Source organism: Corythoichthys intestinalis, chromosome 3, assembly GCF_030265065.1.
Source record: "Corythoichthys intestinalis isolate RoL2023-P3 chromosome 3, ASM3026506v1, whole genome shotgun sequence".
Classification (NCBI taxonomy): Eukaryota; Metazoa; Chordata; class Actinopteri; order Syngnathiformes; family Syngnathidae; genus Corythoichthys; species Corythoichthys intestinalis.
The window spans coordinates 17,302,072-17,324,294 of record NC_080397.1 but is presented as its reverse complement, the minus strand read 5'-3'; the positions used below and the strand labels follow the sequence as shown (position 1 = coordinate 17,324,294).

Sequence of the window (22,223 nt, the reverse complement as noted above, 5' to 3'; positions counted from 1 at the left end):
GCTGCTCTCTTAACTCGAAATTTGGCCGCCAAACTAAGTCTCCCAAAGTGACACTTCAGAGTGGGGGCCCGGGCGCAGTTTTGTAGTGTAAAACACAACTCTGTCAGTAGTGACCACTCGCCTCTTTCCGAGCTGTCACAAATCCAAAATTCAGGACAGAAGATAGAGACTGTGTCCGTGCCTCGTATAGTGAACAGGGGAAAACAGAGTACTATAGGATCGAGACCAAAGAATTTAATACATATAGTCCCTGATAGCAGTGAAAATAAAATAGCTCGTAATAATAAATATATAAGATGCGGATTATTAAACATCAGGTCAATCTCGCCCAAATCTCTGTTAGTTAATGACTTAATTGGGGATTATAATATTCATATTTTGGCCCTGACTGAAACTTGGCTTCAGCAGGATGACTTTGTTAGACTTAATGAATCCACACCCCCAAGTCACGTGAATTTTCACACAGCTAGAAGCACGGGCCGTGGAGGGGGGGTGGCAGTAATATCACACTCTTGTCTAGGTATGAGCCCAAAAAGTAAAGCTAATCACATTTATAAATCCTTTGAAAGTCTAGCACTATCAATTATAGACGCTAACTGGAAGAACCAAAAACCAATTCTTTTCATAGTGGTTTACCGTCCCCCTGGTCCCTACTCACAGTTTTTGTTAGATTTCTCTGACTTTTTATCTAGTACTTTGCTAAGCTGGGATAGAATTATAATTGTAGGGGATTTTAATATACATGTTGACGATGAAGGTGACTCCCTTGGTAAGGCCTTTAATGACCTACTAGATGGGACTGGCTTCATTCAAAATGTAAATAAACCAACTCATAGTCACAAGCACACCCTGGACTTGATTTTAACATACGGTACAGAGATTAGTGACCTTAGTGTCCATCCCCACAACCCCGTACTGTCTGATCATTTTCTAATTACCTTTCAGTTTGTGCTTCAAGATAATCCGCCACTAGTGACCAGAACTCAGATGAAAAGGACATTAGGTGATCACTCTGTTTCAGAGTATAAACAGATAATTCAGCCTATATTTGCCTCCATGACATCTAATTATGAAGGAATGATGCCCGGCCTTGCTGTTAATGACGAGTTTGTTGATCGTGTTATGTTTACGTTTCGTACCACCCTCGATGTCGTCGCTCCCTCCAAATTAAAGTTTGTCAAGCCGAGACGAGCCTCTCCCTGGTATAATGCTGAAACACGCTCTCTTAAACAATCGACACGCAAATTAGAAAGACTTTGGCGCCGTTCCAACACAGAGCACACCCTCTCTGCCTGGAAAGGCAGCTTAGTGACATATAAGCAGGCCTTGCGTACGGCTAAAACCAGATATTACTCATCCTTAATAGAGGAAAACAAAAATAATCCTAGGTTTCTGTTCAGCACTGTAGCAAGGCTGACAAACAGTCACACCTCAATAGAACCTTATATCCCAACCACCCTTAGCTGTGATGACTTCCTAAAATTTTTTAACAATAAAATCGCAACTATTAGAAATAAAATAAATGAATCACTTCCAGTTATTAGGTCTGATAAAGTGCAGACAAAGAATTCGGAATCTCCTATAAAACCCTCTAAAATATTAAATAACTTTACCACTGTAGACCAAATTGATTTAATTTCTATTATAATGTCCTCCACACCATCAACGTGCCTCCTCGACCCAATACCAACCAAACTTTTTAAAGAGACCCTGCCTCTAACTATTGACACTATCTTAAATATAATAAATACCTCATTAGTTACTGGCTACGTGCCGCAGTCCTTTAAATATGCAGTTATTAAACCGCTCTTGAAAAAATCTACTCTTGATCCTGATATTTTGGCCAATTATAGACCTATTTCTAACTTACCATTTCTCTCCAAAGTCCTTGAAAGAGTGGTAATTAAACAGCTCTGTCAGCACCTACAGGACAATAGTTTATTTGAACAGTTCCAGTCTGGCTTTCGAGCTCATCATAGCACTGAAACCGCATTAGTTAAAGTAACTAATGACTTGTTACTTGCCGCTGACGTTGGATTAGTCTCGATCCTGGTTCTGCTGGACCTGAGCGCAGCCTTTGACACAATCGACCATAATATCTTATTGCAGAGATTAGAATGTGACATAGGCATTAGAGGAGCAGCCCTATGCTGGTTTAAATCATATTTATCTAATAGGTACCAGTTCGTCAATGTAAACCAGCAATCATCATCGTACTCTAGAGTTAGTTATGGTGTGCCGCAAGGATCTGTCCTCGGGCCCATCTTGTTTACGCTGTATATGCTTCCTCTAGGTCAGTGGTCTCAAACCGGTCCTCAAAGGGCCGCCGGGGGTACTGGATTTCATTCCAACCAAACGAGACAAATAGCTTTTCACCAATCTGGTTTCTTACAAGTGTAATCAGTTGATTGCAATCAGGTGCTGCTTATGTTAGTAGAAACCTCATTGGTTGAACTGTTTGTGCTGGATCTGTTGGAACAAAAACCAGGACCCACTGCGGCCCTTTGTGGAGTCGGTTTGAGACCGCTACTCCAGGTAATATCATCAGAAAACATAGCATTAACTTTCACTGTTACGCTGACGACACACAACTGTATTTATCAATTAAACCTGAGCAGGTCAGGCAAGTAGAAAAACTAAGCGCCTGCGTCCGAGATATAAATACCTGGATGAGCACTAACTATCTTCTACTTAACCCTGAAAAGACAGAAGTCCTTATAATAGGCCCGAAAAGTGTTAGAGACTCTTTATCTGCCCAGATAGTCACTCTGGACAATGTAAGTGTAGCCTCCATCGCCACAGTTAAAAACCTAGGAGTTTTATTTGACGCTGACTTATCGTTTAAAGCACACATTAAACAAACCTGTAGAACGGCTTTCTTTCACCTGCGCAACATTGCCAAAATTAGAAATATTTTATCTAAAAGTGATGCAGAAAAATTAATTCACGCGTTCGTTACATCGAGATTGGATTACTGTAACTCCCTACTTGCAGCTTGTCCTAAAAACTCTCTAAAAGGTCTTCAGCTAGTCCAAAACGCAGCAGCAAGACTTTTAACAGGAACCAATAGAAGAGAGCACATCACCCCTGTGCTCCAGGCACTTCACTGGCTTCCAGTCGAGTTTAGAATTAAATTTAAAATACTCCTTCTTACATTTAAGACCATTAATGGGTTGGGGCCATCTTATCTCACCGATGCTCTCGTCCCATACCGCCCCAACAGAACACTCCGATCTCAGAATGCAGGTCTACTGGTAGTTCCCACGGTTTATAAAAGTACTGTCGGAGCTAGAGCCTTTAGCCACCAAGCCCCTGTTTTATGGAATCAGCTTCCAGCTAGTATTAAAGAAGCCGAGACAGTTTGCACATTTAAGATTAGATTAAAAACGTTCCTATTCGACAAAGCTTATGGTTAGGCTAGTTGAAGTCGGAGTAGACTCACAGTTTAGTTTAAGCTGCACTAGAAGCTATAATGCTGGGGGCAGTACAGCCGCTGAGTTCTATCTCCTTTTCTTACTCTACCTACTACTTGTCTTACTTTATTTCTATTTTCCATTGTTAATATCTAGTTGTCTAGTCTCTTCATCACTAGTCACCCGGTGTCCCCTTTCCCCCCTCCCCTCTGGGGAGGGGCTATTTTTCAGCTGCAGCCTCCTGACTATCCGGACCCCTGGCTGGATTGACGTCCTCGCTGCTACCCCCGTCTCATCTGACCAGAGGGACCTCTTCTTGCTCCTTTATTCCACTGTATTTTTACGGACTACAATTTCGCTTGCTAATTCCCATTAGCCGTTCTGGGGTTCCTGTCTATCCGTCCTGGGAGTGGATCTCTCCTGACTGTGGTACTCCCCAAGGTTTCTCATTTTTCTCCCAATTGACTCTGGAGTTTTTGGAGTTTTTCCTTGCCGGCATGGAGGGTCTTAGGATAGGGGATACCCAGGACTTGAACTGTATCTATTCATCTTTGTTGCTTCATTTCTAATTGTGTATCATATTGCCTCTGTAAAGCCCTTTGAGACCTCTGTTGTGATTGTGGGCTATACAAATAAAATTGGATTGAATTGAATTGAATACCAAAATTTGCAGAAAAAGTGCACACTTTAAGAGGACTGCTTAAAACATGCGTTGTGGATTTGGGAGGCAGATATTCAGAGATGTTTTGAAGAGCTAAAACCTACAATAGCTGAAGATGCATGTGTGAAGTAGTACAACGCAAGTACACCCCTGACACTTGAAGTGGACGCATTACAAAAAGGTCTTGAAACTGCACTGGGGCAAAATGGCAGACCAAATTGCATTTGGATCAAAGACGCTGATAGATTGCCAGTCACGATACAGCAATATAGAGAAATGTTTACGATCATCTACAGAATGCAGCGATGCCATATATTCGTGCAAAACCTCTTCATGCAGCACCACCCCGACTCCAACTTATGCTGATTAAAACCCAAGGCTACAACTACGAGGTCAAATACAGACCCAGAGCAGAGACGGTCTTGGCTGACACACTTAGCCGGTCGCCGAATCCTGAAAATGATGGCGACATACAACTGGATGAACGCACAGATGGAGTAAGTGCTGAAATGGAAGACCCAAAGAAAAACAATCACCATTATTAACTTTTCACTTGAAAAACAACACACGTTGCGCAAACTGACTGGCTGAAAGAGATTATTCGCAAAGGATGGCTAGAAAGCATAAAGGACCTTCCCAAGGAATTGCGCACATTCTACATTTAGAGATGAGCTTGATATGAAGTCTGGAGTCCTCTTCAAAGGAAGACAGATTCTTATTCCTTATTCCTTACTCCATGCGGGCCATCAGGGTATTGAAAAAAGACGCCGTCTGGCAAGAGAAAGTGTTTACGGGACTAAAATGAATGAAGACAGTGAAAAAACATCCAAGTCATGCAGTGTGTGTAGAGCATCAAGATGCTAACCCAAAAGAACCTATGACACCACACAATAGTCCATGAAAGCCATGGTAGTCAATAGCTTCTGACTTGCTCGAGGTCAAAGGTCGACAATTTCTATTGACTGTAGACAGGTATTCTAAATATCCGCTGGTGGATGAAATATCTGTACCAGTATCCGGCCATGCAGTCTAACTGAAAATACAAAAATACATGCCTTTGTTTGGGCATCCGGATGAGATTCTGACAGACGATAGACCACAATACACTCGGCATGTTTTCAAAAAATTGATGACCTCTTGGGGAGTGAAACATACTACAAGCTCACCCAAGTTCCCAAAAAGCAACAGATTCATCGAAAGCCATGTCCAACATATCAAATCGATTGTGAAGAAGACAATTCAAACGAATGGAGACCTGCATGTTGCCTTGCTGCAAGTGAGAGCGACACCTGTTGCCATCACCTGCAGAACTTCTTTTTGACAGGCCGACCACTACCCCGTTGCCAAGCCATACAGATCCAGGTGGAGAAGGACATAGACAACATCTAAATCAGAGAGTGGCTGACATGAAGGTACATCATGGTCGTAACTGTTGAAACGGGCTTCCTGCACTACGGAGCGGTCAGCACGTGGCTGTCTGGAATGAAGAGAGACTAACATGGCACCCAGCAGTTGTACTCCAAAGATGCTGTGAACCACGAAGCTATATCGTCCAAAGACTCAGGAGCCACCTGCATGGACCATACAATGCCGGAATTCAACAAACTGAGAATGCTAAAAAAAAATCCAATTTGCAGAACCAATAATGAAGCATGAATATCGCAAGAAAGTTGACGAGAAAAGACAAGAGGACACACCGATGGAAAAAATGATGCCAAAATTCCAATAACTGTCACGTATTAATGTTTCTGCCATTAATGTATTAATGTTTCAGCCATTAATGTATTAATGTTTCTGCCATTAATGTCTCATCTTCTTGCATGTGTAATATTTCAGCTAGTAATGTTTCATCAGCTAGTAATGTTTCATCATATTGTTTCACACTCACATATCACAAGACCCTTTATTATGTCGCTCCATACTCATGCATCACAAAGTCCTTTATTATGTCATAAAGAATAACTGAGAAAACTATAAAAGCCTCGAGCAGACAACATCCAGTGTCAGATCGTCAGCGTTCCAGCATACGCTAGCATGTCAACTATCCATTACAACTTGACCTGATTGTTTTCTTTGCCTGTCAACATCAATAAAGTCCTGTGTCAGCGATACGCAACTGGGTCCTCCGTCTCGTACATGACATTACGATCTGACCAGAATGGAACCAGCGTATCAACCCTCTGTCCTGGACCGTCTTCACCAAACGGAAAAGGAGGTCTCCCGGATGTCTGGTGACCTCGCATCGTTAATCCAGATTGGCCACGAACACCAGCCTGTGCCCATGGAGATCGGTCGCGCTGCTCTAACTCCTGAAGAGCGCCAGCGATGTTTCACGCCAGCGACGTTTCACCTCTAACCTGTGTCTGTACTGCGGAGGTGAGGGTCATCGAATCGCCACCTACCCAGCAAAAGCCAGAGCTCACCAGACGTAGGGGAGATTCGGGTGAGCTCAACGTGTCTTCTGTCTCTCCCCGTTCGTAAACCCCTTCTCCAAATTCGCCTCCTGCTGTCTGACACCACCCGTCACTTGACCGCTCTCATCCACTCTGGAGCGGAGGCCAACATCATGGATGTGGATCTGGCCCAGCAGCTCGGCATTCGGCGTCTCCAAATTTCCCCATCCGTTTCTGCACAGTAGATGCCATCAGACCTGCCTGATCATACCCACCAACCCTGAATCTGTCAGTCCTGTTAACGCGGAAAACCCTGAACCTGAATCTGTCAGTCCTGTTCCTGAACCTGAACCTGTCAGTCCTGTTAACGCGGAAAACCCTGGGCCTAAGTCTGTCAGTCCTGTTCCTGAACCTGAATCTGTCAGTCCTGTTAACGCGGAAAACCCTGAACCTGTCAGTCCTGTTGGCCCGGAATCCTGCGACATTGAGGAGCAGGTTAAAGAAGCCATCCGGGATCAGCCTGGTCCCAGCGCCTGCCCCACTGATCGCCTCTTTGTTCCTGATAATCGGAGGTCCCAGGTGATCCAGTGGGGCCACAACCAGCCGTTCCCCAGCCGGCTTGCTCCAACCCCTGCCAGTGTAGCCCTCTATTCTTGGGACTTCTGGAGCCGTCCCTTGAGAGGGGGGTTCTGTCACGTATTAATGTTTCTGCCATTAATGTATTAATGTTTCAGCCATTAATGTATTAATGTTTCTGCCATTAATGTCTCATCTTCTTGCATGTGTAATATTTCAGCTAGTAATGTTTCATCAGCTAGTAATGTTTCATCATATTGTTTCACACTCATATATCACAAGACCCTTTATTATGTCGTTCTGTCACGTATTAATGTTTCTGCCATTGATGTCTCATCTTCTTGCATGTGTAATATTTCAGCTAGTAATGTTTCATCAGCTAGTAATGTTTCATCATATTGGTTCACACTCGTATATCACAAGACCCTTTATTATGTCGCTCCATACTCATGCATCACAAAGTCCTTTATTATGTCATAAAGAATAACTGAGAAAACTATAAAAGCCTCGAGCAGACAACATCCAGTGTCAGATCGTCAGCGTTCCAGCATACGCTAGCATGTCAACTATCCATTACAACTTGACCTGATAGTTTTCCCTTGCCTGTCAACATTAATAAAATCCTGTGTCTGCGATACGCAACTGGGTCCTCCGTCTCGTACATGACAATACGATCTAATGTATTAATGTTTCTGCCATTAATGTCTCATCTTCTTGCATGTGTAATATTTCAGCTAGTAATGTTTCATCAGCTAGTAATGTTTCATCATATTGTTTCACACTCATATATCACAAGACCCTTTATTATGTCGCTCCATACTCATGCATCACAAAGTCCTTTATTATGTCATAAAGAATAACCGAGAAAACTATAAAAGCCTCGAGCAGACAACATCCAGTGTCAGATCGTCAGCGTTCCAGCATACGCTAGCATGTCAACTATCCATTACAACTTGACCTGATTGTTTTCTTTGCCTGTCAACATCAATAAAGTCCTGTGTCAGCGATACGCAACTGGGTCCTCCGTCTCGTACATGACAATAACTACAAGATGAAGGCCGGTAATCAAGCCTGCGCACTACAATGACTGTTTGATGATTGTTTAAAAAAAATGTAATGTTTGCATTGTGTGAAATGTTCAACACTATTGTTTTGCCAAATAATAGGAATAAAGAAATTGAGCAGTGTATTCAATTATGGAAGAATGACTGTTACAATTGACACAAGATATATTTTGCAGTCAATAATTAATATAATAATGAGCAGAGATTTCATATGATTATGTTGATGAGCATGGGAAATAATCCATAACAAGTATTTTGTATGTGTTCTTTAACTAAACAAGGGGAATGAAGTAATATGTCTGGGACTACTTTACCTCCCTTAGCGGAATGATACATAACTGTGTAGTAAGCGGCCAGCGTAGGTACACACTGTTTTTGGGTTGTGCTTTGTACTGTGATAAGATGATGCCGTAAAGTGTGTTCAGAGTTAACAAAAGTCTCATTATTGAACCCAAAGAAAATAACGCCGACCAGAACTTAAGACTGACCTGCTCAACCTGATTACGCCATTCCCCCAGTTCATGTTTGTTTTCATTGCCTGCCTTAATAAAGCCCTGTGTTTGCAATACGCAACTGGTTCCCCTGTCTCGTACCTGACGGGTGGGTTGACGGGCTGGAATGAGAAACTACTGTACGATAAGACATATGAGTAGGTTTTATGGGAGAATTGCACTGTGGAATGCTCAGTTGGAGATCGCATTCCTCCCTGATCGCCCTGAACGATTTTAGAAATATGAGAAACTATTCGTTAATTAATTTTCTAACCCGCTAATCCTCACGAGGGTCGTGGGGGTACTGGAGCTTATCCCAGCTAACAATGGGCAGGAGGCAGGGTACACTCTGAACTGCAAGCCAGCCAGTCACAGATGATAAAATACATGAATTGACTTCTACGATGATACAAAAAGTTTGATTCACACTTATAAAAAAAAAAAAAAAAAAAAATCCACTCACTCATTACTCACGTGCAGTCTTTGCTGGCATTCACATAAAAATGGTCCGGAATTCTGAGGCTCTCGATGAAACTTTTGTGCATGGTCAATATCTTGGCCTCATTCAGTGCCTCAGGCTTGCCCTCCAAGATGGCCGTGCAGTTGCACGCTTTTTCCGGACCGTCGATATCGTCATAGCCAATCCGGGTGAGTCGACTGAGGCTGCTGTGGTTTGGATTCTGAACATCCTTGCGACCCATGCTGAACAGGCAGAGTATACACAGGGCGGCTAGCAGGACAGCAAGTGTCAGGGAGTTGCTTCTTACGCGTCTTGTCATGAGCCATTTCATTGTCGGTGCTTAAAAACATACAAAGCCATAAAATAATGACTGTTTCCCACTTCACAATGTGAAAGTAGAAATAAATCCATCATTATTAGAGCTGTAATGTTGAATTCCAACTCTGATTGTAAAATTGTTCAGTGCAAAAAAAAAAAGTAAAATGAAGTAAGTAAAAGAAATAAATTCATTGTTCAAAAGTAGTTTCTCACAATAGGTGCAGAATAGTGTTATTCGGAGATTACCAATCTCAGCTCTGTGATATCAGATAGAAAGCAAAGGTGGGTAGTAATGCATTACATTTGCTTGAGTAACTTTTTGAGAAAAATGTAATACAAAGAGTAGTTTTACCTCACCATACTTTTAGTGGTGGAATGTAAGAAAGTAAAAGTACTTCTTTACCTCAGAATTTTTTTCTTTTTGTGTATCTGTACTTTACTTGAGTACAAATATGAAGCGGTACTTTTTACTTCATTTTACAGTACGTATCTGTACTTTTAACTCCACTACTTTTCAAATTGTCGCCTGCGTTTCAAGTCACTTTTGTATGTTTTTTTTGGTTGTCATTGTGAATTGATAGTTTCGTTTTCATCCCTCCAGCGCAATCGATAAGCCACGTGCAATTATACCATAATTGAGGCAGCAACACGAGTACAAGCAAGATTAGTCAGGTGAACAAGATATTGACCAAGAAAAAACAACTGTGAGAGCAGCGCGCCTACAGATGGGTGCTGCACACTCTTGTACAATTGGTGGGGGTATGCACCTGATAGTGGCTTGCAATCTGCCATTAAGCTAAATTATGGAGGTTTTTTTTTTTTTTTTTAGTTTTACAGTACAGCAGCCAATTTTTTGCGATCCCCCCCCCCCCCTCTTTCTTTGAATATTGGCTCATCTCTCACATTTTTTGCATCGGGAGAAAATACTTTTACTTTTTACTTGTAAATTTTAAAGCAAGTACTTTTACTTAAGTAAAGTTTTTGTTAAATACTTGTACTTAAGTAATTTTTACTCCTACATCTTTTACTCGTACTTCAGTTAAAAAAAATAAAGACACCGACAGTGGCTCTCTGTTTCACCAATGAGACCTCGCAACAATAACCACATGACTCCATTATACCAATCAGAGGTAACAATGTTTTTCTCCACTAGAGGGCGTTCGTTCTCTATGGATGGGTGATAATGTTGTTCGGGTATGAATTTAATGACTTTTGTGTCATGTTTTTGGCCTAAATATGGTCAAGTAGTAGGCTATTGTACAGTATAATAATATCACCTCATATAGATGACGTTGTGCTGGGAAAAAATATTCAATTGTTTAAAAAAATAATAATTGTAACCAGTTACTCACAATGTTACTCATTACTTGAGTAGTCTTTTTAACGAATACTTTTTTATTTGTACTTGAGTAATTTTTGGATGACTGCTTTTACTTTTACTTGAGTAATCTTATTTAGAAGTAATGCTGATCTTACCTTTGTCTATTTGATATAGAATCAACATTACTCAAAGTCTGATAATCGACCTCTCTTCAGTTTTTATTTGGCACCGATCTACAACGGAAAAATGAAGACATGGTCATGTAATAGGTTATAGTCTTCTTGTCCTTAGATAGTTAGCCTTTATTGTCACCTAGGGAAATTAATTTTCATAGTCTGTCATCGCCAATATTAATACACAACCACATCACTTCACAATAGACAGCATTTAAGAAAAACAAAACAACAATTTAAGAAGAAAAAAAAGCCTACTCAACTTTCGCTTCTACTTGAAAGCAAAAACACAAAGTCAAAGATTTTTAAATGTTCATCAAATTGTGGCGTCAAGGTTTGTTAGGAAAATAAAACAATAGTAGATTGTGTACTCCTAAAGTGACACATTTTTGACCATTTAAGAAAAAAAAAAAAAAAAACAATATGAGGATTTGATAGAACAAATAAACAATAAGTTATAAAATAAACTCAATGGGAGAGTGTTAAAATACATATAAAATGCATAGAAATTCCAACTATCCAGCCAATGAATTACAAACTAAATAATTTAACAAAGTAAACTTTGAAATTGAACAATAATAGGACTTTACCATTAAATTATATTTTTTATTTGTAAAAATAGATGGATGAATGCCATATAAATGTGCCCCCAATTTTTGTTGTTTTAATAATATAAGTAAAGCTTACCTGTCTGTCTGCTGTCGGTCTGACGAGTTTTCCTGAAACCACCACCGCACAGATGGCAATTATGAACTCTTCCTCTCAAGTGTTTTCAAAATAAAGTTTCACACTGACAGAGCCTTTTTGTTATATATATAGTATATTTTAATGTGAGCTTTTTGTGAATCTTTTTTCTGATTCTATTAATTTCAGTGTGTATACAAAGTCTAACATTGGTTTTAAACATTAAATTTACACAATTCGATTAAATATCATTACTTAACATGAATTTTCTAAAATAACGTTATTTAAAATTTCATATTATACTGTATTATTAAGATGAGGATAAGCATGACTGAATAAATTACATTTATTTATTTTATTTTTAGAGTGAAAACATTGTTTTAGCAAAAAAAATTTGGAATGCAGGGCTATTTTTTTAAAAATTAGTTTATATTTTAAATTTTCATAAATGCTTTCAACAATAAGTTGATTCTTTTCAATTGTTATATTTATACATAAATACATTTGTAATAAAAACATTTAAAAAAAAAAAGCGGTTTAGGTATTTGTAGATAAAACAAATGTATACACATTTGTATATTTTATAAATGCAATTATATATCAAGGTAAGCAATGGCCAGTTTTAGTGCATTTATTAAATCGTTACCGCCCTCTTGTGGTTAGTTAAAGCATCAATAACAAACTTTTTTTGTTTAAAATTTTTTTTAACAATACAAACTACAATAACTACAAGTCTACAACACTACAAAACAGCCAGTTTACGTAAAGTCTAGGTACATCATTTACATTTTTACCTTTTCGCATTGAAACGGACAGAGAAAAACGAAATGGGCGTTATTTTCATTATACATTATCATTTATTTAACATTTTACGAATGAGATTCATTTGCAACCCCTTTTTTTGTTTGGTATCATATGAAGTGACATGAAACATATTTGAACATCAGTCGAAAGTAATGTAAAGTTTGGAGGTGAATTTTGAAATTTCGATTTATGGTTAATTTTCCCAACAACAATGAGTCATGAATCATGAGGGTTTTTTTTGTTTTTTTTTAAACATTTATTTATTTATTTATTTATTTATTTTTTAACAAACGAGAGCAACAACAATCTTCAGGCTGGTGATCAGGCTTCTAATGTATTATATTATTATCACGTGATCGCTGGTATAACCGACATTGACGTCACAAACGGCTCTGCTCACAAGTAATGTCATTTATTGTGTTTAAACATTATTTTCTCCAATATCAGAGGTCTAAGAAAGTCGCCGTTTGCATACTTAAATTCTTTGAGCAACTGTGTGTACGTCATTTGTATTAAATGTTTTTCCATTTACTTGATGGTTTAAAAAAAGTGCAAAAGAAGGAAAAAAGCAATGTTGTGCAAGTTTTAGCCACAAGAGGACAGTATAGTAGCGTTAAAATAAACGCAGTGATGCCTCAATTATCGCTGATAATGGCGACAAGAACCGACCGTGTATAGTGAAGGAATGTCAGTACCCAACCCCACACACACACACACACTTTTTAAACATTTTGGTGTATATAGCGGATCAATACGTGTATGTAAAACCCTATGAACACCTGTTGTCATTAGAACATAAAAGAATAGTTTGAAGCATGTTAAGAAAATATTAATGATATGAATAACATGCATACAACAATGTATGAATAACATAAATAATACATACTGTACTGTACAAACTTAATTCTCTCCCTCATATAATACATGTGTGGGGGTGTGTGGAAGTGTCAGTGTCCATGCATAAGTAGATGTAAATTAAGAACACAACAGTTCAAAAGTTTGGGGTCACTCAGACAATTTTGTGTTTTCCTTCAAAAGTCACACTTTTATGTTTCAAATGAGTTGCAAAATGAATAGAAAATATAGTCAAGACATTGACAAGGTTAGAAATAAGGATTTTTATTTCAAGTAATAATTTTCTCCTTCAAACTTTGCTTTCATCAAAATCATGTTGGCCACTCCATAACAGATAGAATACCAGCTGCATGCTTCTTTCCTAAATAGTTCTTGCATAATTTGGAGATGTGCTTTGGGTCATTGTCATGTTGTAGGATGAAATTGACTCCAATCAAGTGTTGTCCACAGGGTATGACATGGTGTTGCAAAATGGAGTGATAGCCTTCCTTATTTAAAATCCCATTGGCCTTGTACAAATCTCCCACTTTACCAGCACCAAAGCAACTCCAGACCATCACATTACCTTTAACATGGTTGGCAAATGACATCAGGCACTCTTCCAGCATCTTTTCAGTTGTTCGGCATCTCACAAATTTTCTTCTCTTTAATCCAAAGTCCAAACAGCTCAAATTATGATTTGTCTGTCAGTAACACTTTTTTCCCCAATCTTCCTCTGTCCAATGTCTGTGTTCTTTTGCCCATATTTATCGTTTCCATTTATTAGCCTGTCTCAGATATAGCTTTTTTTTTGCCACGCTGCCCTGAAAGCCAGAATCCTGGAGTCGTCTCTTCACTGTCGACATTGACACTGGCATTTTATGGGTACTATTTAATGATGCTGCTAGATGAGGACCTGTGTGGCATCTATTTCTCAAACTAGAGACTCTTATGTACTTGTCTTCTTGCTTGGTTGTGCAGCGGGGCCTCCCGCTTCTCTTTCTACACTGGTTAGATCTTGTTTGTGCTGCTCTCTGAAGCGAGTGGTACACAGTGTTATAGGAAATCTTCAATTTCTTGGCAGTTTGTGTTATGGAATAGCCTTCATTTCTAAGAACAGATTGTCATGTTTTACGTGAAAGTTGTCTTTTTCTGGCCATTTTGAGAGTTTAATCAAACCCACAAAGGTAACGCTCCAGGTACCCAACTAGCTCAAAGGAAGATCAGTTTTATCGCTTCTCTAACCACCTAAACGTTTTTGAGCTGTGCCAACATGATTGCACAAGGTTTTCTAATCATCTATTATCCTTCTAAGGCAACTAGTAAGCACAATGTACCATTAGAACTAAAGATGTTCCGATCGATCGGGTCCGATCACGTCATTTTCAAAGTATCGGAATCGGCAAAAAAATATCGGACATGCCTTTTTTATATATATATATATATATTTTTTAATCATTTTCTAATTGTATATAATGTTACAGACAAAATGTCTTACACTCATCCAGAGTGGTTTTGGCTTAAAGTAGGGCTAATACATTTATTGCGTTAACGGCGGTAATTATTTTTTCTTAATTAATCACGTTAAATAATTAACAAATGCGCTGCACGACCCACTCACACATTGTCGCGTTCAATCTATAAAGGCGCCGTCTATCAATATATAGAGCTAAACGCAGCGTATAATGAGGAGAGTGAATTTTGACATCCTTTGGAGCCTTTTTTTTTTGGGCTAAAGCCTTACATTCCCTCTCTCAGCAATTAAAACTGACGTAGGAGGCAATGTGGGGAAGCAAGGTAGTAGTTGATCATTTTCTTCACACCCTATGTTCTTTCACAACGCAGAGAAGATATATCAATTGGTGCCCCTACGCACAGTCATGGTTGTACTTCCCATCATGCATTTGGGTTGAATGGCTGCAGTATCATTTACTGAAAGCTCAACAAATACACTAGATGGCAATATTTAGTCACAATATACAAAGTCACATTTATCCTTTAAGAATTACAAGTCTTTCTATCTGTGGATCCCTCTCACAGAAAGAATGTTAATAATGTAAATGCCATCTTGAGGATTTATTGTCATAATAAACAAATACAGTACTTATGTACTGTATGTTGAATGTATATATTCGTCCGAGTTTTATTCATTTTTTTCTTAATGCATTGCCAAAATGTATATGATCGGGAAAAATTATCGTGAATGATTGGAATTGAATCGGGAGCACAAAAAAAAAGCAATCGGATCGGCAAATATCGGGATCGGCAGATACTCAAACTAAAACGATCGGGATCGGATCGGGAGCAAAAAAACATGATCGGAACAACCCTAATTAGAACACTGGAGTGATGCTTGCTATAAATGGGCCTCTTTACAAAACTACGTAGATGTTGCATTAAAACTGGATATTTCCGTTGGAATAGTCATTTTCCACATTTTTCTGATTAATGTTATTTCCATTGAAAAAAACTGTGCTTTTCTTTCAAAAAGGAGGAAATTTCTAAGTGACCCTTAACTTTTGAATGGGAGTATATATACAGTGGGGAGAACAAGTATTTGATACACTGTCAATGGGAAAAGCCATTTGCAGTGTATCAAATACTTGTTCTCCCCACTGTGTATATATATATATATATATATATATATATATATGTATATATATATATGTATATATATATATATATATATATATATATACACACACACTGTATATCTATTTATACACATTTTTTTTTTAATCAGCGAACTAGCAATCACTGTAATTCCACTATGCCAGTCATTCGTTTTAGATATGCCCGTGAGTATTGTTAGGATCTTGTATTTGCCTGTGAAGTCATCCATTCAATTCGAACATATCCATCTTCTTCTATAATGTATGTAACAATAATATCTAATATTATTGAGTCCATTCTGCACAGAACATTAATGAGGACAATATTTTGAATCAGCTGATTCTTACTTACAATTGGGTGATTTTCCGGAACTGCACGGAAAGGCATTGCGAGTCTCCAAAAGTAATAAATCACACTCATTTATTTACAGTGTCACACAATAGCACATTTGGAATGAAAAATCTTCCAACTAATTACCAATGATTGTAAATGATGCGTTTTCCATGTTCATGGATTCCAGCCATAATTATAATGAGAGACTTGCGCCAAGGTTAGGAGTCTGGACCAAAAAAAAAAAAAGTCTCTGAGAGTATTACTTATCAAGTCCAAGTTTCATTTTTGGATGTTGCTCTGACCTAAAGGTCAAAAAGAAAAGAGTGGGAACTATCAAATGCAGTATCACGAACACTTTTTAAAGTGTTTTTAGTTCATATTTTAAAATCAGGAAATGTTTACTTTCTTCTAGATTGAGTATTTATTTTTGCGCTATTTCAACAGATGTTTTTTCAGTTTTGGAACTATTTGAACATTTATCTTAGTCAATATGAAAGTATATCTTTTGTGGGAGTGTATGTTCTCTGGAAATGGTTTTCAGTTGACTATGTGTAATCCAACATTGAAAATGATAGTATTGTCATGTACGAGACGGAGGCCCCAGTTGCGTATCGCAGACCCAGGATTTTATTGATGTTGACAGGTAAGGAAAAACTATCAGATCAAGCGATAATGGCAAGTTGACATGCAGATCTATGTTTGTTCGCTAACGATCTGACACTGGATGTTGTCTGCTCGAGGCTTTTATAGTTTTCTCAGTTATTCTTTATGACATAATAAAGGCCTTTGTGATGCATGAGTATGAAGCGACATAATAAAGGGTCTTGTGATGTAAGAGTGTGAAACAATATGATGAAACATTACTAGCTGAAATATTACACATGCAAGAAGATGAGACATTAATGGCAGAAACATTAATACATTAATGGCTGAAACATTAATACGTGACAGAACCCCCCTCTCAAGGGACGGCTCCAGAAGTCCCAAGGATTGAGCCCATCGAGGGCTACTAATCAGAGTCCATGGCCTCATCCTCTGAGGGCATTGGGTCAATCTCAGAGTCCATGGCCTCATCCACCGAGGGCATTGGCTCAATCTCCTCTTCGCCAATGGAGGAATCAACTACCGATGGCACAGGTTCGGGTTCAGAGTCAGAGTCAGATGCAGGCATGGGCTGAGAGCAAGTCGCTCTAGGTCGACCCCGCCGGACGGACGGTTGGTCCGGATGGAGGCGGTGGAAGTCTGATATGAGGGTCCGATCTACAATCCGCCCAGCTGGAACCCACATCCTCTCCTCAGGGCCATATCCTTCCCAGTCCACCAGGTATTGGAGGCCCCTGCCCCGACGGCGTGACTTGAGCAGGCGGCGAACTGTGTAGACAGGACCGCCTTCCACCAGGCGAGGAGGGGGAGGTGGTGCCGCATTGGGGACCAAGGGGCTTTCATGGACTGGCTTTAGTTTGGAGACATGGAAGGTTGGGTGAACCCTCATAGATCTGGGTAGTTTGAGTCGGATAGCTGATGGGCTGATGATCTTCTCGATGGGAAACGGACCAACGAACCTGGGTGCCAGTTTACGTGACTCCACTTGGAGTGGCAGATCCCGGGAAGAAAGCCATACTTTCTGGCCCACTTGGTAAGCAGGGGCTGCGGTCCGTCGTCGGTTGGCTCTGATGGCATAACCAGAAACAGACTTTAAAAGAGCGGTACGAGCTTGAGACCAGATTCGACGACATCTCTGTACGCAGGCTTGGGCGGACGGGCAGGAAGCGTCACCTTCCTGGCTGGCGAACAGGGGCGGTCGATAGCTGAAGACCGTGTGAAAGGGAGACAGGCCGGTGGCAGAGCTGGGAAGGGAATTGTGAGCGTATTCCACCCACAGCAGATGTTGCGTCCAGGAATGGGGGTTCGTGAAGCCATGCAGCGGAGGGATGTCTCAAGTTCTTGGTTGAGCCTTTCCGACTGGCCGTTTGACTGGGGGTGATAGCCTGACGTGAGGCTCGCTGTGGCTCCCAGGAGGCGGCAGAACTCCTTCCAGAAAGAGGATGCAAACTGCGGACCCTGGTCAGATACCACATCCCTCGGTAGTCCGTGAATTCGGAACACCTGCTCCATAACCACCTGTGCCGTCTTCTTAGCAGTGGGTAATCTTGGCAGCGGAATGAAGTGGGCCATCTTGCTGAACCTGTCCACGACCGTGAGAATGACAGTGTTTCCTTCAGAAGGAGGGAGTCCAGTTACAAAGTCCATTGATATATGGGACCAAGGGCGTTTGGGGACTGGCAGGGGTTGGAGCAAGCCGGCTGGGGGACGGCTGATGGTCTTGTTCTGGCTACAGGTGGGGCAGGCCTTCACGAAGTCTTGGACATCTGTTCTCAACGATGGCCACCAGAATCGCTGGGAGAGCAGGTGGATGGTGTGTGTGACCCCAGGGTGGCAAGCCAGGTGGGAGTTGTGGCCCCACTGGATCACCTGGGACCTCAGATTATCAGGAACAAAGAGGCGATCAGTGGGGCAGGCGCTGGGACCAGGCTGATCCCGGATGGCTTCTTTAACCTGCTCCTCAATGTCCCAGGTAAGCGTGGAAACTAGGCAGGATTCCGGGTTAACAGGACTGACAGGTTCAGGGTTTTCCGCGTTAACAGGACTGACAGATTCAGGTTCAGGGTTTTCCGCGTTAACAGGACTGACAGATTCAGGGTTGGTGGGTATGATCGCCTCCCTCAGGCAGGTCTGATGGCATCTACTGCCCCATTCTCGTACCACTCCAGTCTCCCAATCTATGTTAGGGTTGTGCTGGCGCAGCCACGGATACCCAAGGATGAGAGGCTGACCTGGTGAGGGGAGCAGATGGAACTTAATGGACTCGTGGTGGTTTCCGGACAGAAGCATGGTCACCGGGACTGAGATGTGGGTCACTGTGCCGAGTAGATGTCCATCCAGAGCTCGTGCAGGAACGGATGGGGAAAGTTGGTGACGCCGAATGCCGAGCTGCTGGGCTAGATCCACATCCATGATGTTGGCGTCCGCTCCAGAGTCGATGAGAGCGGTCAAGTGATGGGTGGTGTCAGACAGCAGGAGGCGAATTTGGAGAAGGGGTTTACGAATGGGGAGAGACAGAAGACACGTTGAGCTCACCATAATCTCCCCTACGTCTGGTGAGCTCTGGCTTTTGCTGGGCAGGTTGCGATTTGATGACCCTCACCTCCGCAGTACAGACACAGATTAAAGGTGAAACGTCGCTGGCGCTCTTCAGGGGTTAGGGCAGCACGGCCGATCTCCATGGGCACAGGCTGGTTTAACTGAGTGGGAGTAGCAACTGGAACAGGCTGAGAGGCAGCGGGTGCGTTCCGACCTCCCCTCTCTCGCCGTCGGGTCTGAATCCGATGGTCAATGCGGTTTACAAGGGCAATGGCTTCATCAAGAGTTCTGGGTAAATCATAGGAGACGAGCTCATCTTTGATGTAGTCCGCCAGGCTGTGATAGAATGCGTCGATCACAGCTTCCATGTTCCAATCGCTTTGCCTCACCAGAGTTCGGAATTCAATCGAATACTCCGACAATGACCGCCTACCTTGACGGATGGTCATAAGGGCGCGGGATGTCTCAGCGTTAGCAAAGCCCGGGTCGAACACTTTGATCATTTCATCGGCAAAGGCATTGAAGTTGTTACAAGCTGGTGTTTGTCTCTCAAATTCCGCTGTTCCCCAAAGCCGAGCCCGACCAGTCAAGTGGGTGATGACGTATCCAACTTAGCCCCTTCGGTTGAAAAGGTCCGGGGTTGCAGGGAAAATTGTACTTTGCAGCTTGTCAGAAACGCTCGTACCTGAGTTGGGTCGCCGTTAAAACGTTCGGGGTATCCAATCTTGGGCTCAGGAGCGTCAATAGCCAAGGCTGGGTTCACCGGAGCCGAGGTTTCTGGAACCAGATCATGGGATTGTGATGGCGTGGAGTTGCCAGTTTGGTGAGAGTTTGGATCACCTGAGTCAGTTGTTCTTGCTGTTGCTAGAGTTGCTGCTGGTGTTCTTGGCCGATCTGGATTAACGATGCGAGGTCACCAGACATCAGGGAGACCTTCTTTCCCGTTTGGTGAAGACGGTCCAGAACAGAGGGTTGATACGCTGGTTCCATTCTGGTCAGATCGTACTGTCATGTACGAGACGGAGGCCCCAGTTGCGTATCGCAGACACAGGATTTTATTGATGTTGACAGGTAAGGAAAAACTATCAGATCAAGCGATAATGGCAAGTTGACATGCAGATCTATGTTTGTTCGCTAACGATCTGACACTGGATGTTGTCTGCTCGAGGCTTTTATAGTTTTCTCAGTTATTCTTTATGACATAATAAAGGCCTTTGTGATGCATGAGTATGAAGCGACATAATAAAGGGTCTTGTGATGTAAGAGTGTGAAACAATATGATGAAACATTACTAGCTGAAATATTACACATGCAAGAAGATGAGACATTAATGGCAGAAACATTAATACATTAATGGCTGAAACATTAATACGTGACAAGTATCTTCTTTTTATAAAAACATTTGCCATCTGGCAAGTGCGCCTAACTATTTTTGCTCGTCAACTGTGAATTAAAGCACGTTAGAACAATAAAAACACAAATTTTGTGTTTGATGTTTTCTTATTTTTATTTTGCACTTTAATAAGAGCCACCTATTAGTATTAGCCAATAGAACATTCAAAAACGATGAATTAGTATTTAGGTTTTTGCTGTTGTGTATATACACTAACCGGACACTTTATTAGGTACACCATGCTAGTAACGGGTTGGACCCCCTTTTGCCTTCAGAACTGCCTCAATTCTTCGTGGCATAGATTCAACAAGGTGCTGGAAGCATTCCTCAGAGAGTTTGGTCCATATTGACATGATGGCATCACACAATTGGTGCAGATTTGTCGGCTGCACATCTGCTTTCACATGCTTTATGACATGGCGCATTATCCTGCTGAAAGTAGCCATCAGAAGTTGGGTACATTGTGGTCATAAAGGGATGGACATGGTCAGCAACAATACTCAGGTAGGCTGTGGCGTTCCAACGTTGCTCAATTGGTACCAAGGGGCCCAAAGAGTGCCAAGAAAATATTCCCTACACCATTACACCACCACCACCAGCCTGAACCGTTGATAAAAGGCAGGATGGATCCATGCTTTCATGTTGTTGACGCCAAATTCTGACCCTACCATCCGAATGTTGCAGCAGAAATCGAGACTCATCAGACCAGGCAACGTTTTTCCAATCTTCTATTGTCCAATTTCGATGAGCTTGTGCAAATTGTAGCCTCAGTTTCCTGTTCTTAGCTGAAAGGAGTGGCACCCGGCGTGGTCTTCTGCTGCTGTAGCGCATCTGCCTCAAAGTTCGACGTACTGTGCGTTCAGAGATGCTCTTCTGCCTACCTTGGTTGTAACGGGTGGTTATTTGATTCACTGTTGCCTTTCTATCAGCTCGAACCAGTCTGGCCATTCTCCTCTGACCTCTGGCATCAACAAGGCATTTCCGCCCACAGACCTGCCGCTCACTGGATATTTTTTCTTTTTCGGACCATTCTCTGTAAACCCTAGAGATGGTTGTGCGTGAAAATCCCAGTAGATCAGCAGTTTCTGAACTACTCAGACCAGCCCTTCTGGCACCAACAACCATGCCACGTTCAAAGTCACTCAAATCACCTTTCTTCCCCATACTGATGCTCGGTTTGAACTGCAGGAGATTGTCTTAAACCATGTCTACATGCCTAAATGCACTTAGTTGCCGCCATGTGATTGGCTGGTTAGAAATTAAGTGTTAACGAGCACTTGGACAGGTGTACCTAATAAAGTGGCCAGTGAGTCTATCTATCTATCTATCTATCTATCTATCTATCTATCTATCTATCTATCTATCTATCTATCTATCTATCTATCTATCTATCTATCTATCTATCTATCTATCTATCTATCTATCTATCTATCTATCTATCTATCTATCTATCTATCTATCTATCTATCTATCTATCTATCTATCTATCTATCTATCTATATATATATATATGTATATATATATATATATATATATTTATATATATATATA

The 22,223-nt window shown here is 41.1% G+C and overlaps 1 protein-coding gene across 1 annotated transcript in view; it reads right to left on the bottom strand.

The window, feature by feature from the left end:
- Positions 1 to 11,616, bottom strand: part of LOC130912955 (beta-1,3-galactosyl-O-glycosyl-glycoprotein beta-1,6-N-acetylglucosaminyltransferase-like) — a 29,580-nt gene extending 17,964 nt beyond the window's left edge. The window contains exons 1-2 of the mRNA XM_057831143.1: positions 11,558 to 11,616; positions 9,073 to 9,397 (exon numbers count right to left, since the gene is read on the bottom strand). Of these exons, the coding sequence (XP_057687126.1) occupies positions 9,073 to 9,389 (317 nt within the window). The 5' untranslated portion in view covers positions 9,390 to 9,397; positions 11,558 to 11,616. The remainder of the gene's footprint in view (positions 1 to 9,072; positions 9,398 to 11,557) is intronic.
- Between the last annotated feature and the right edge of the window lie 10,607 nt (positions 11,617 to 22,223).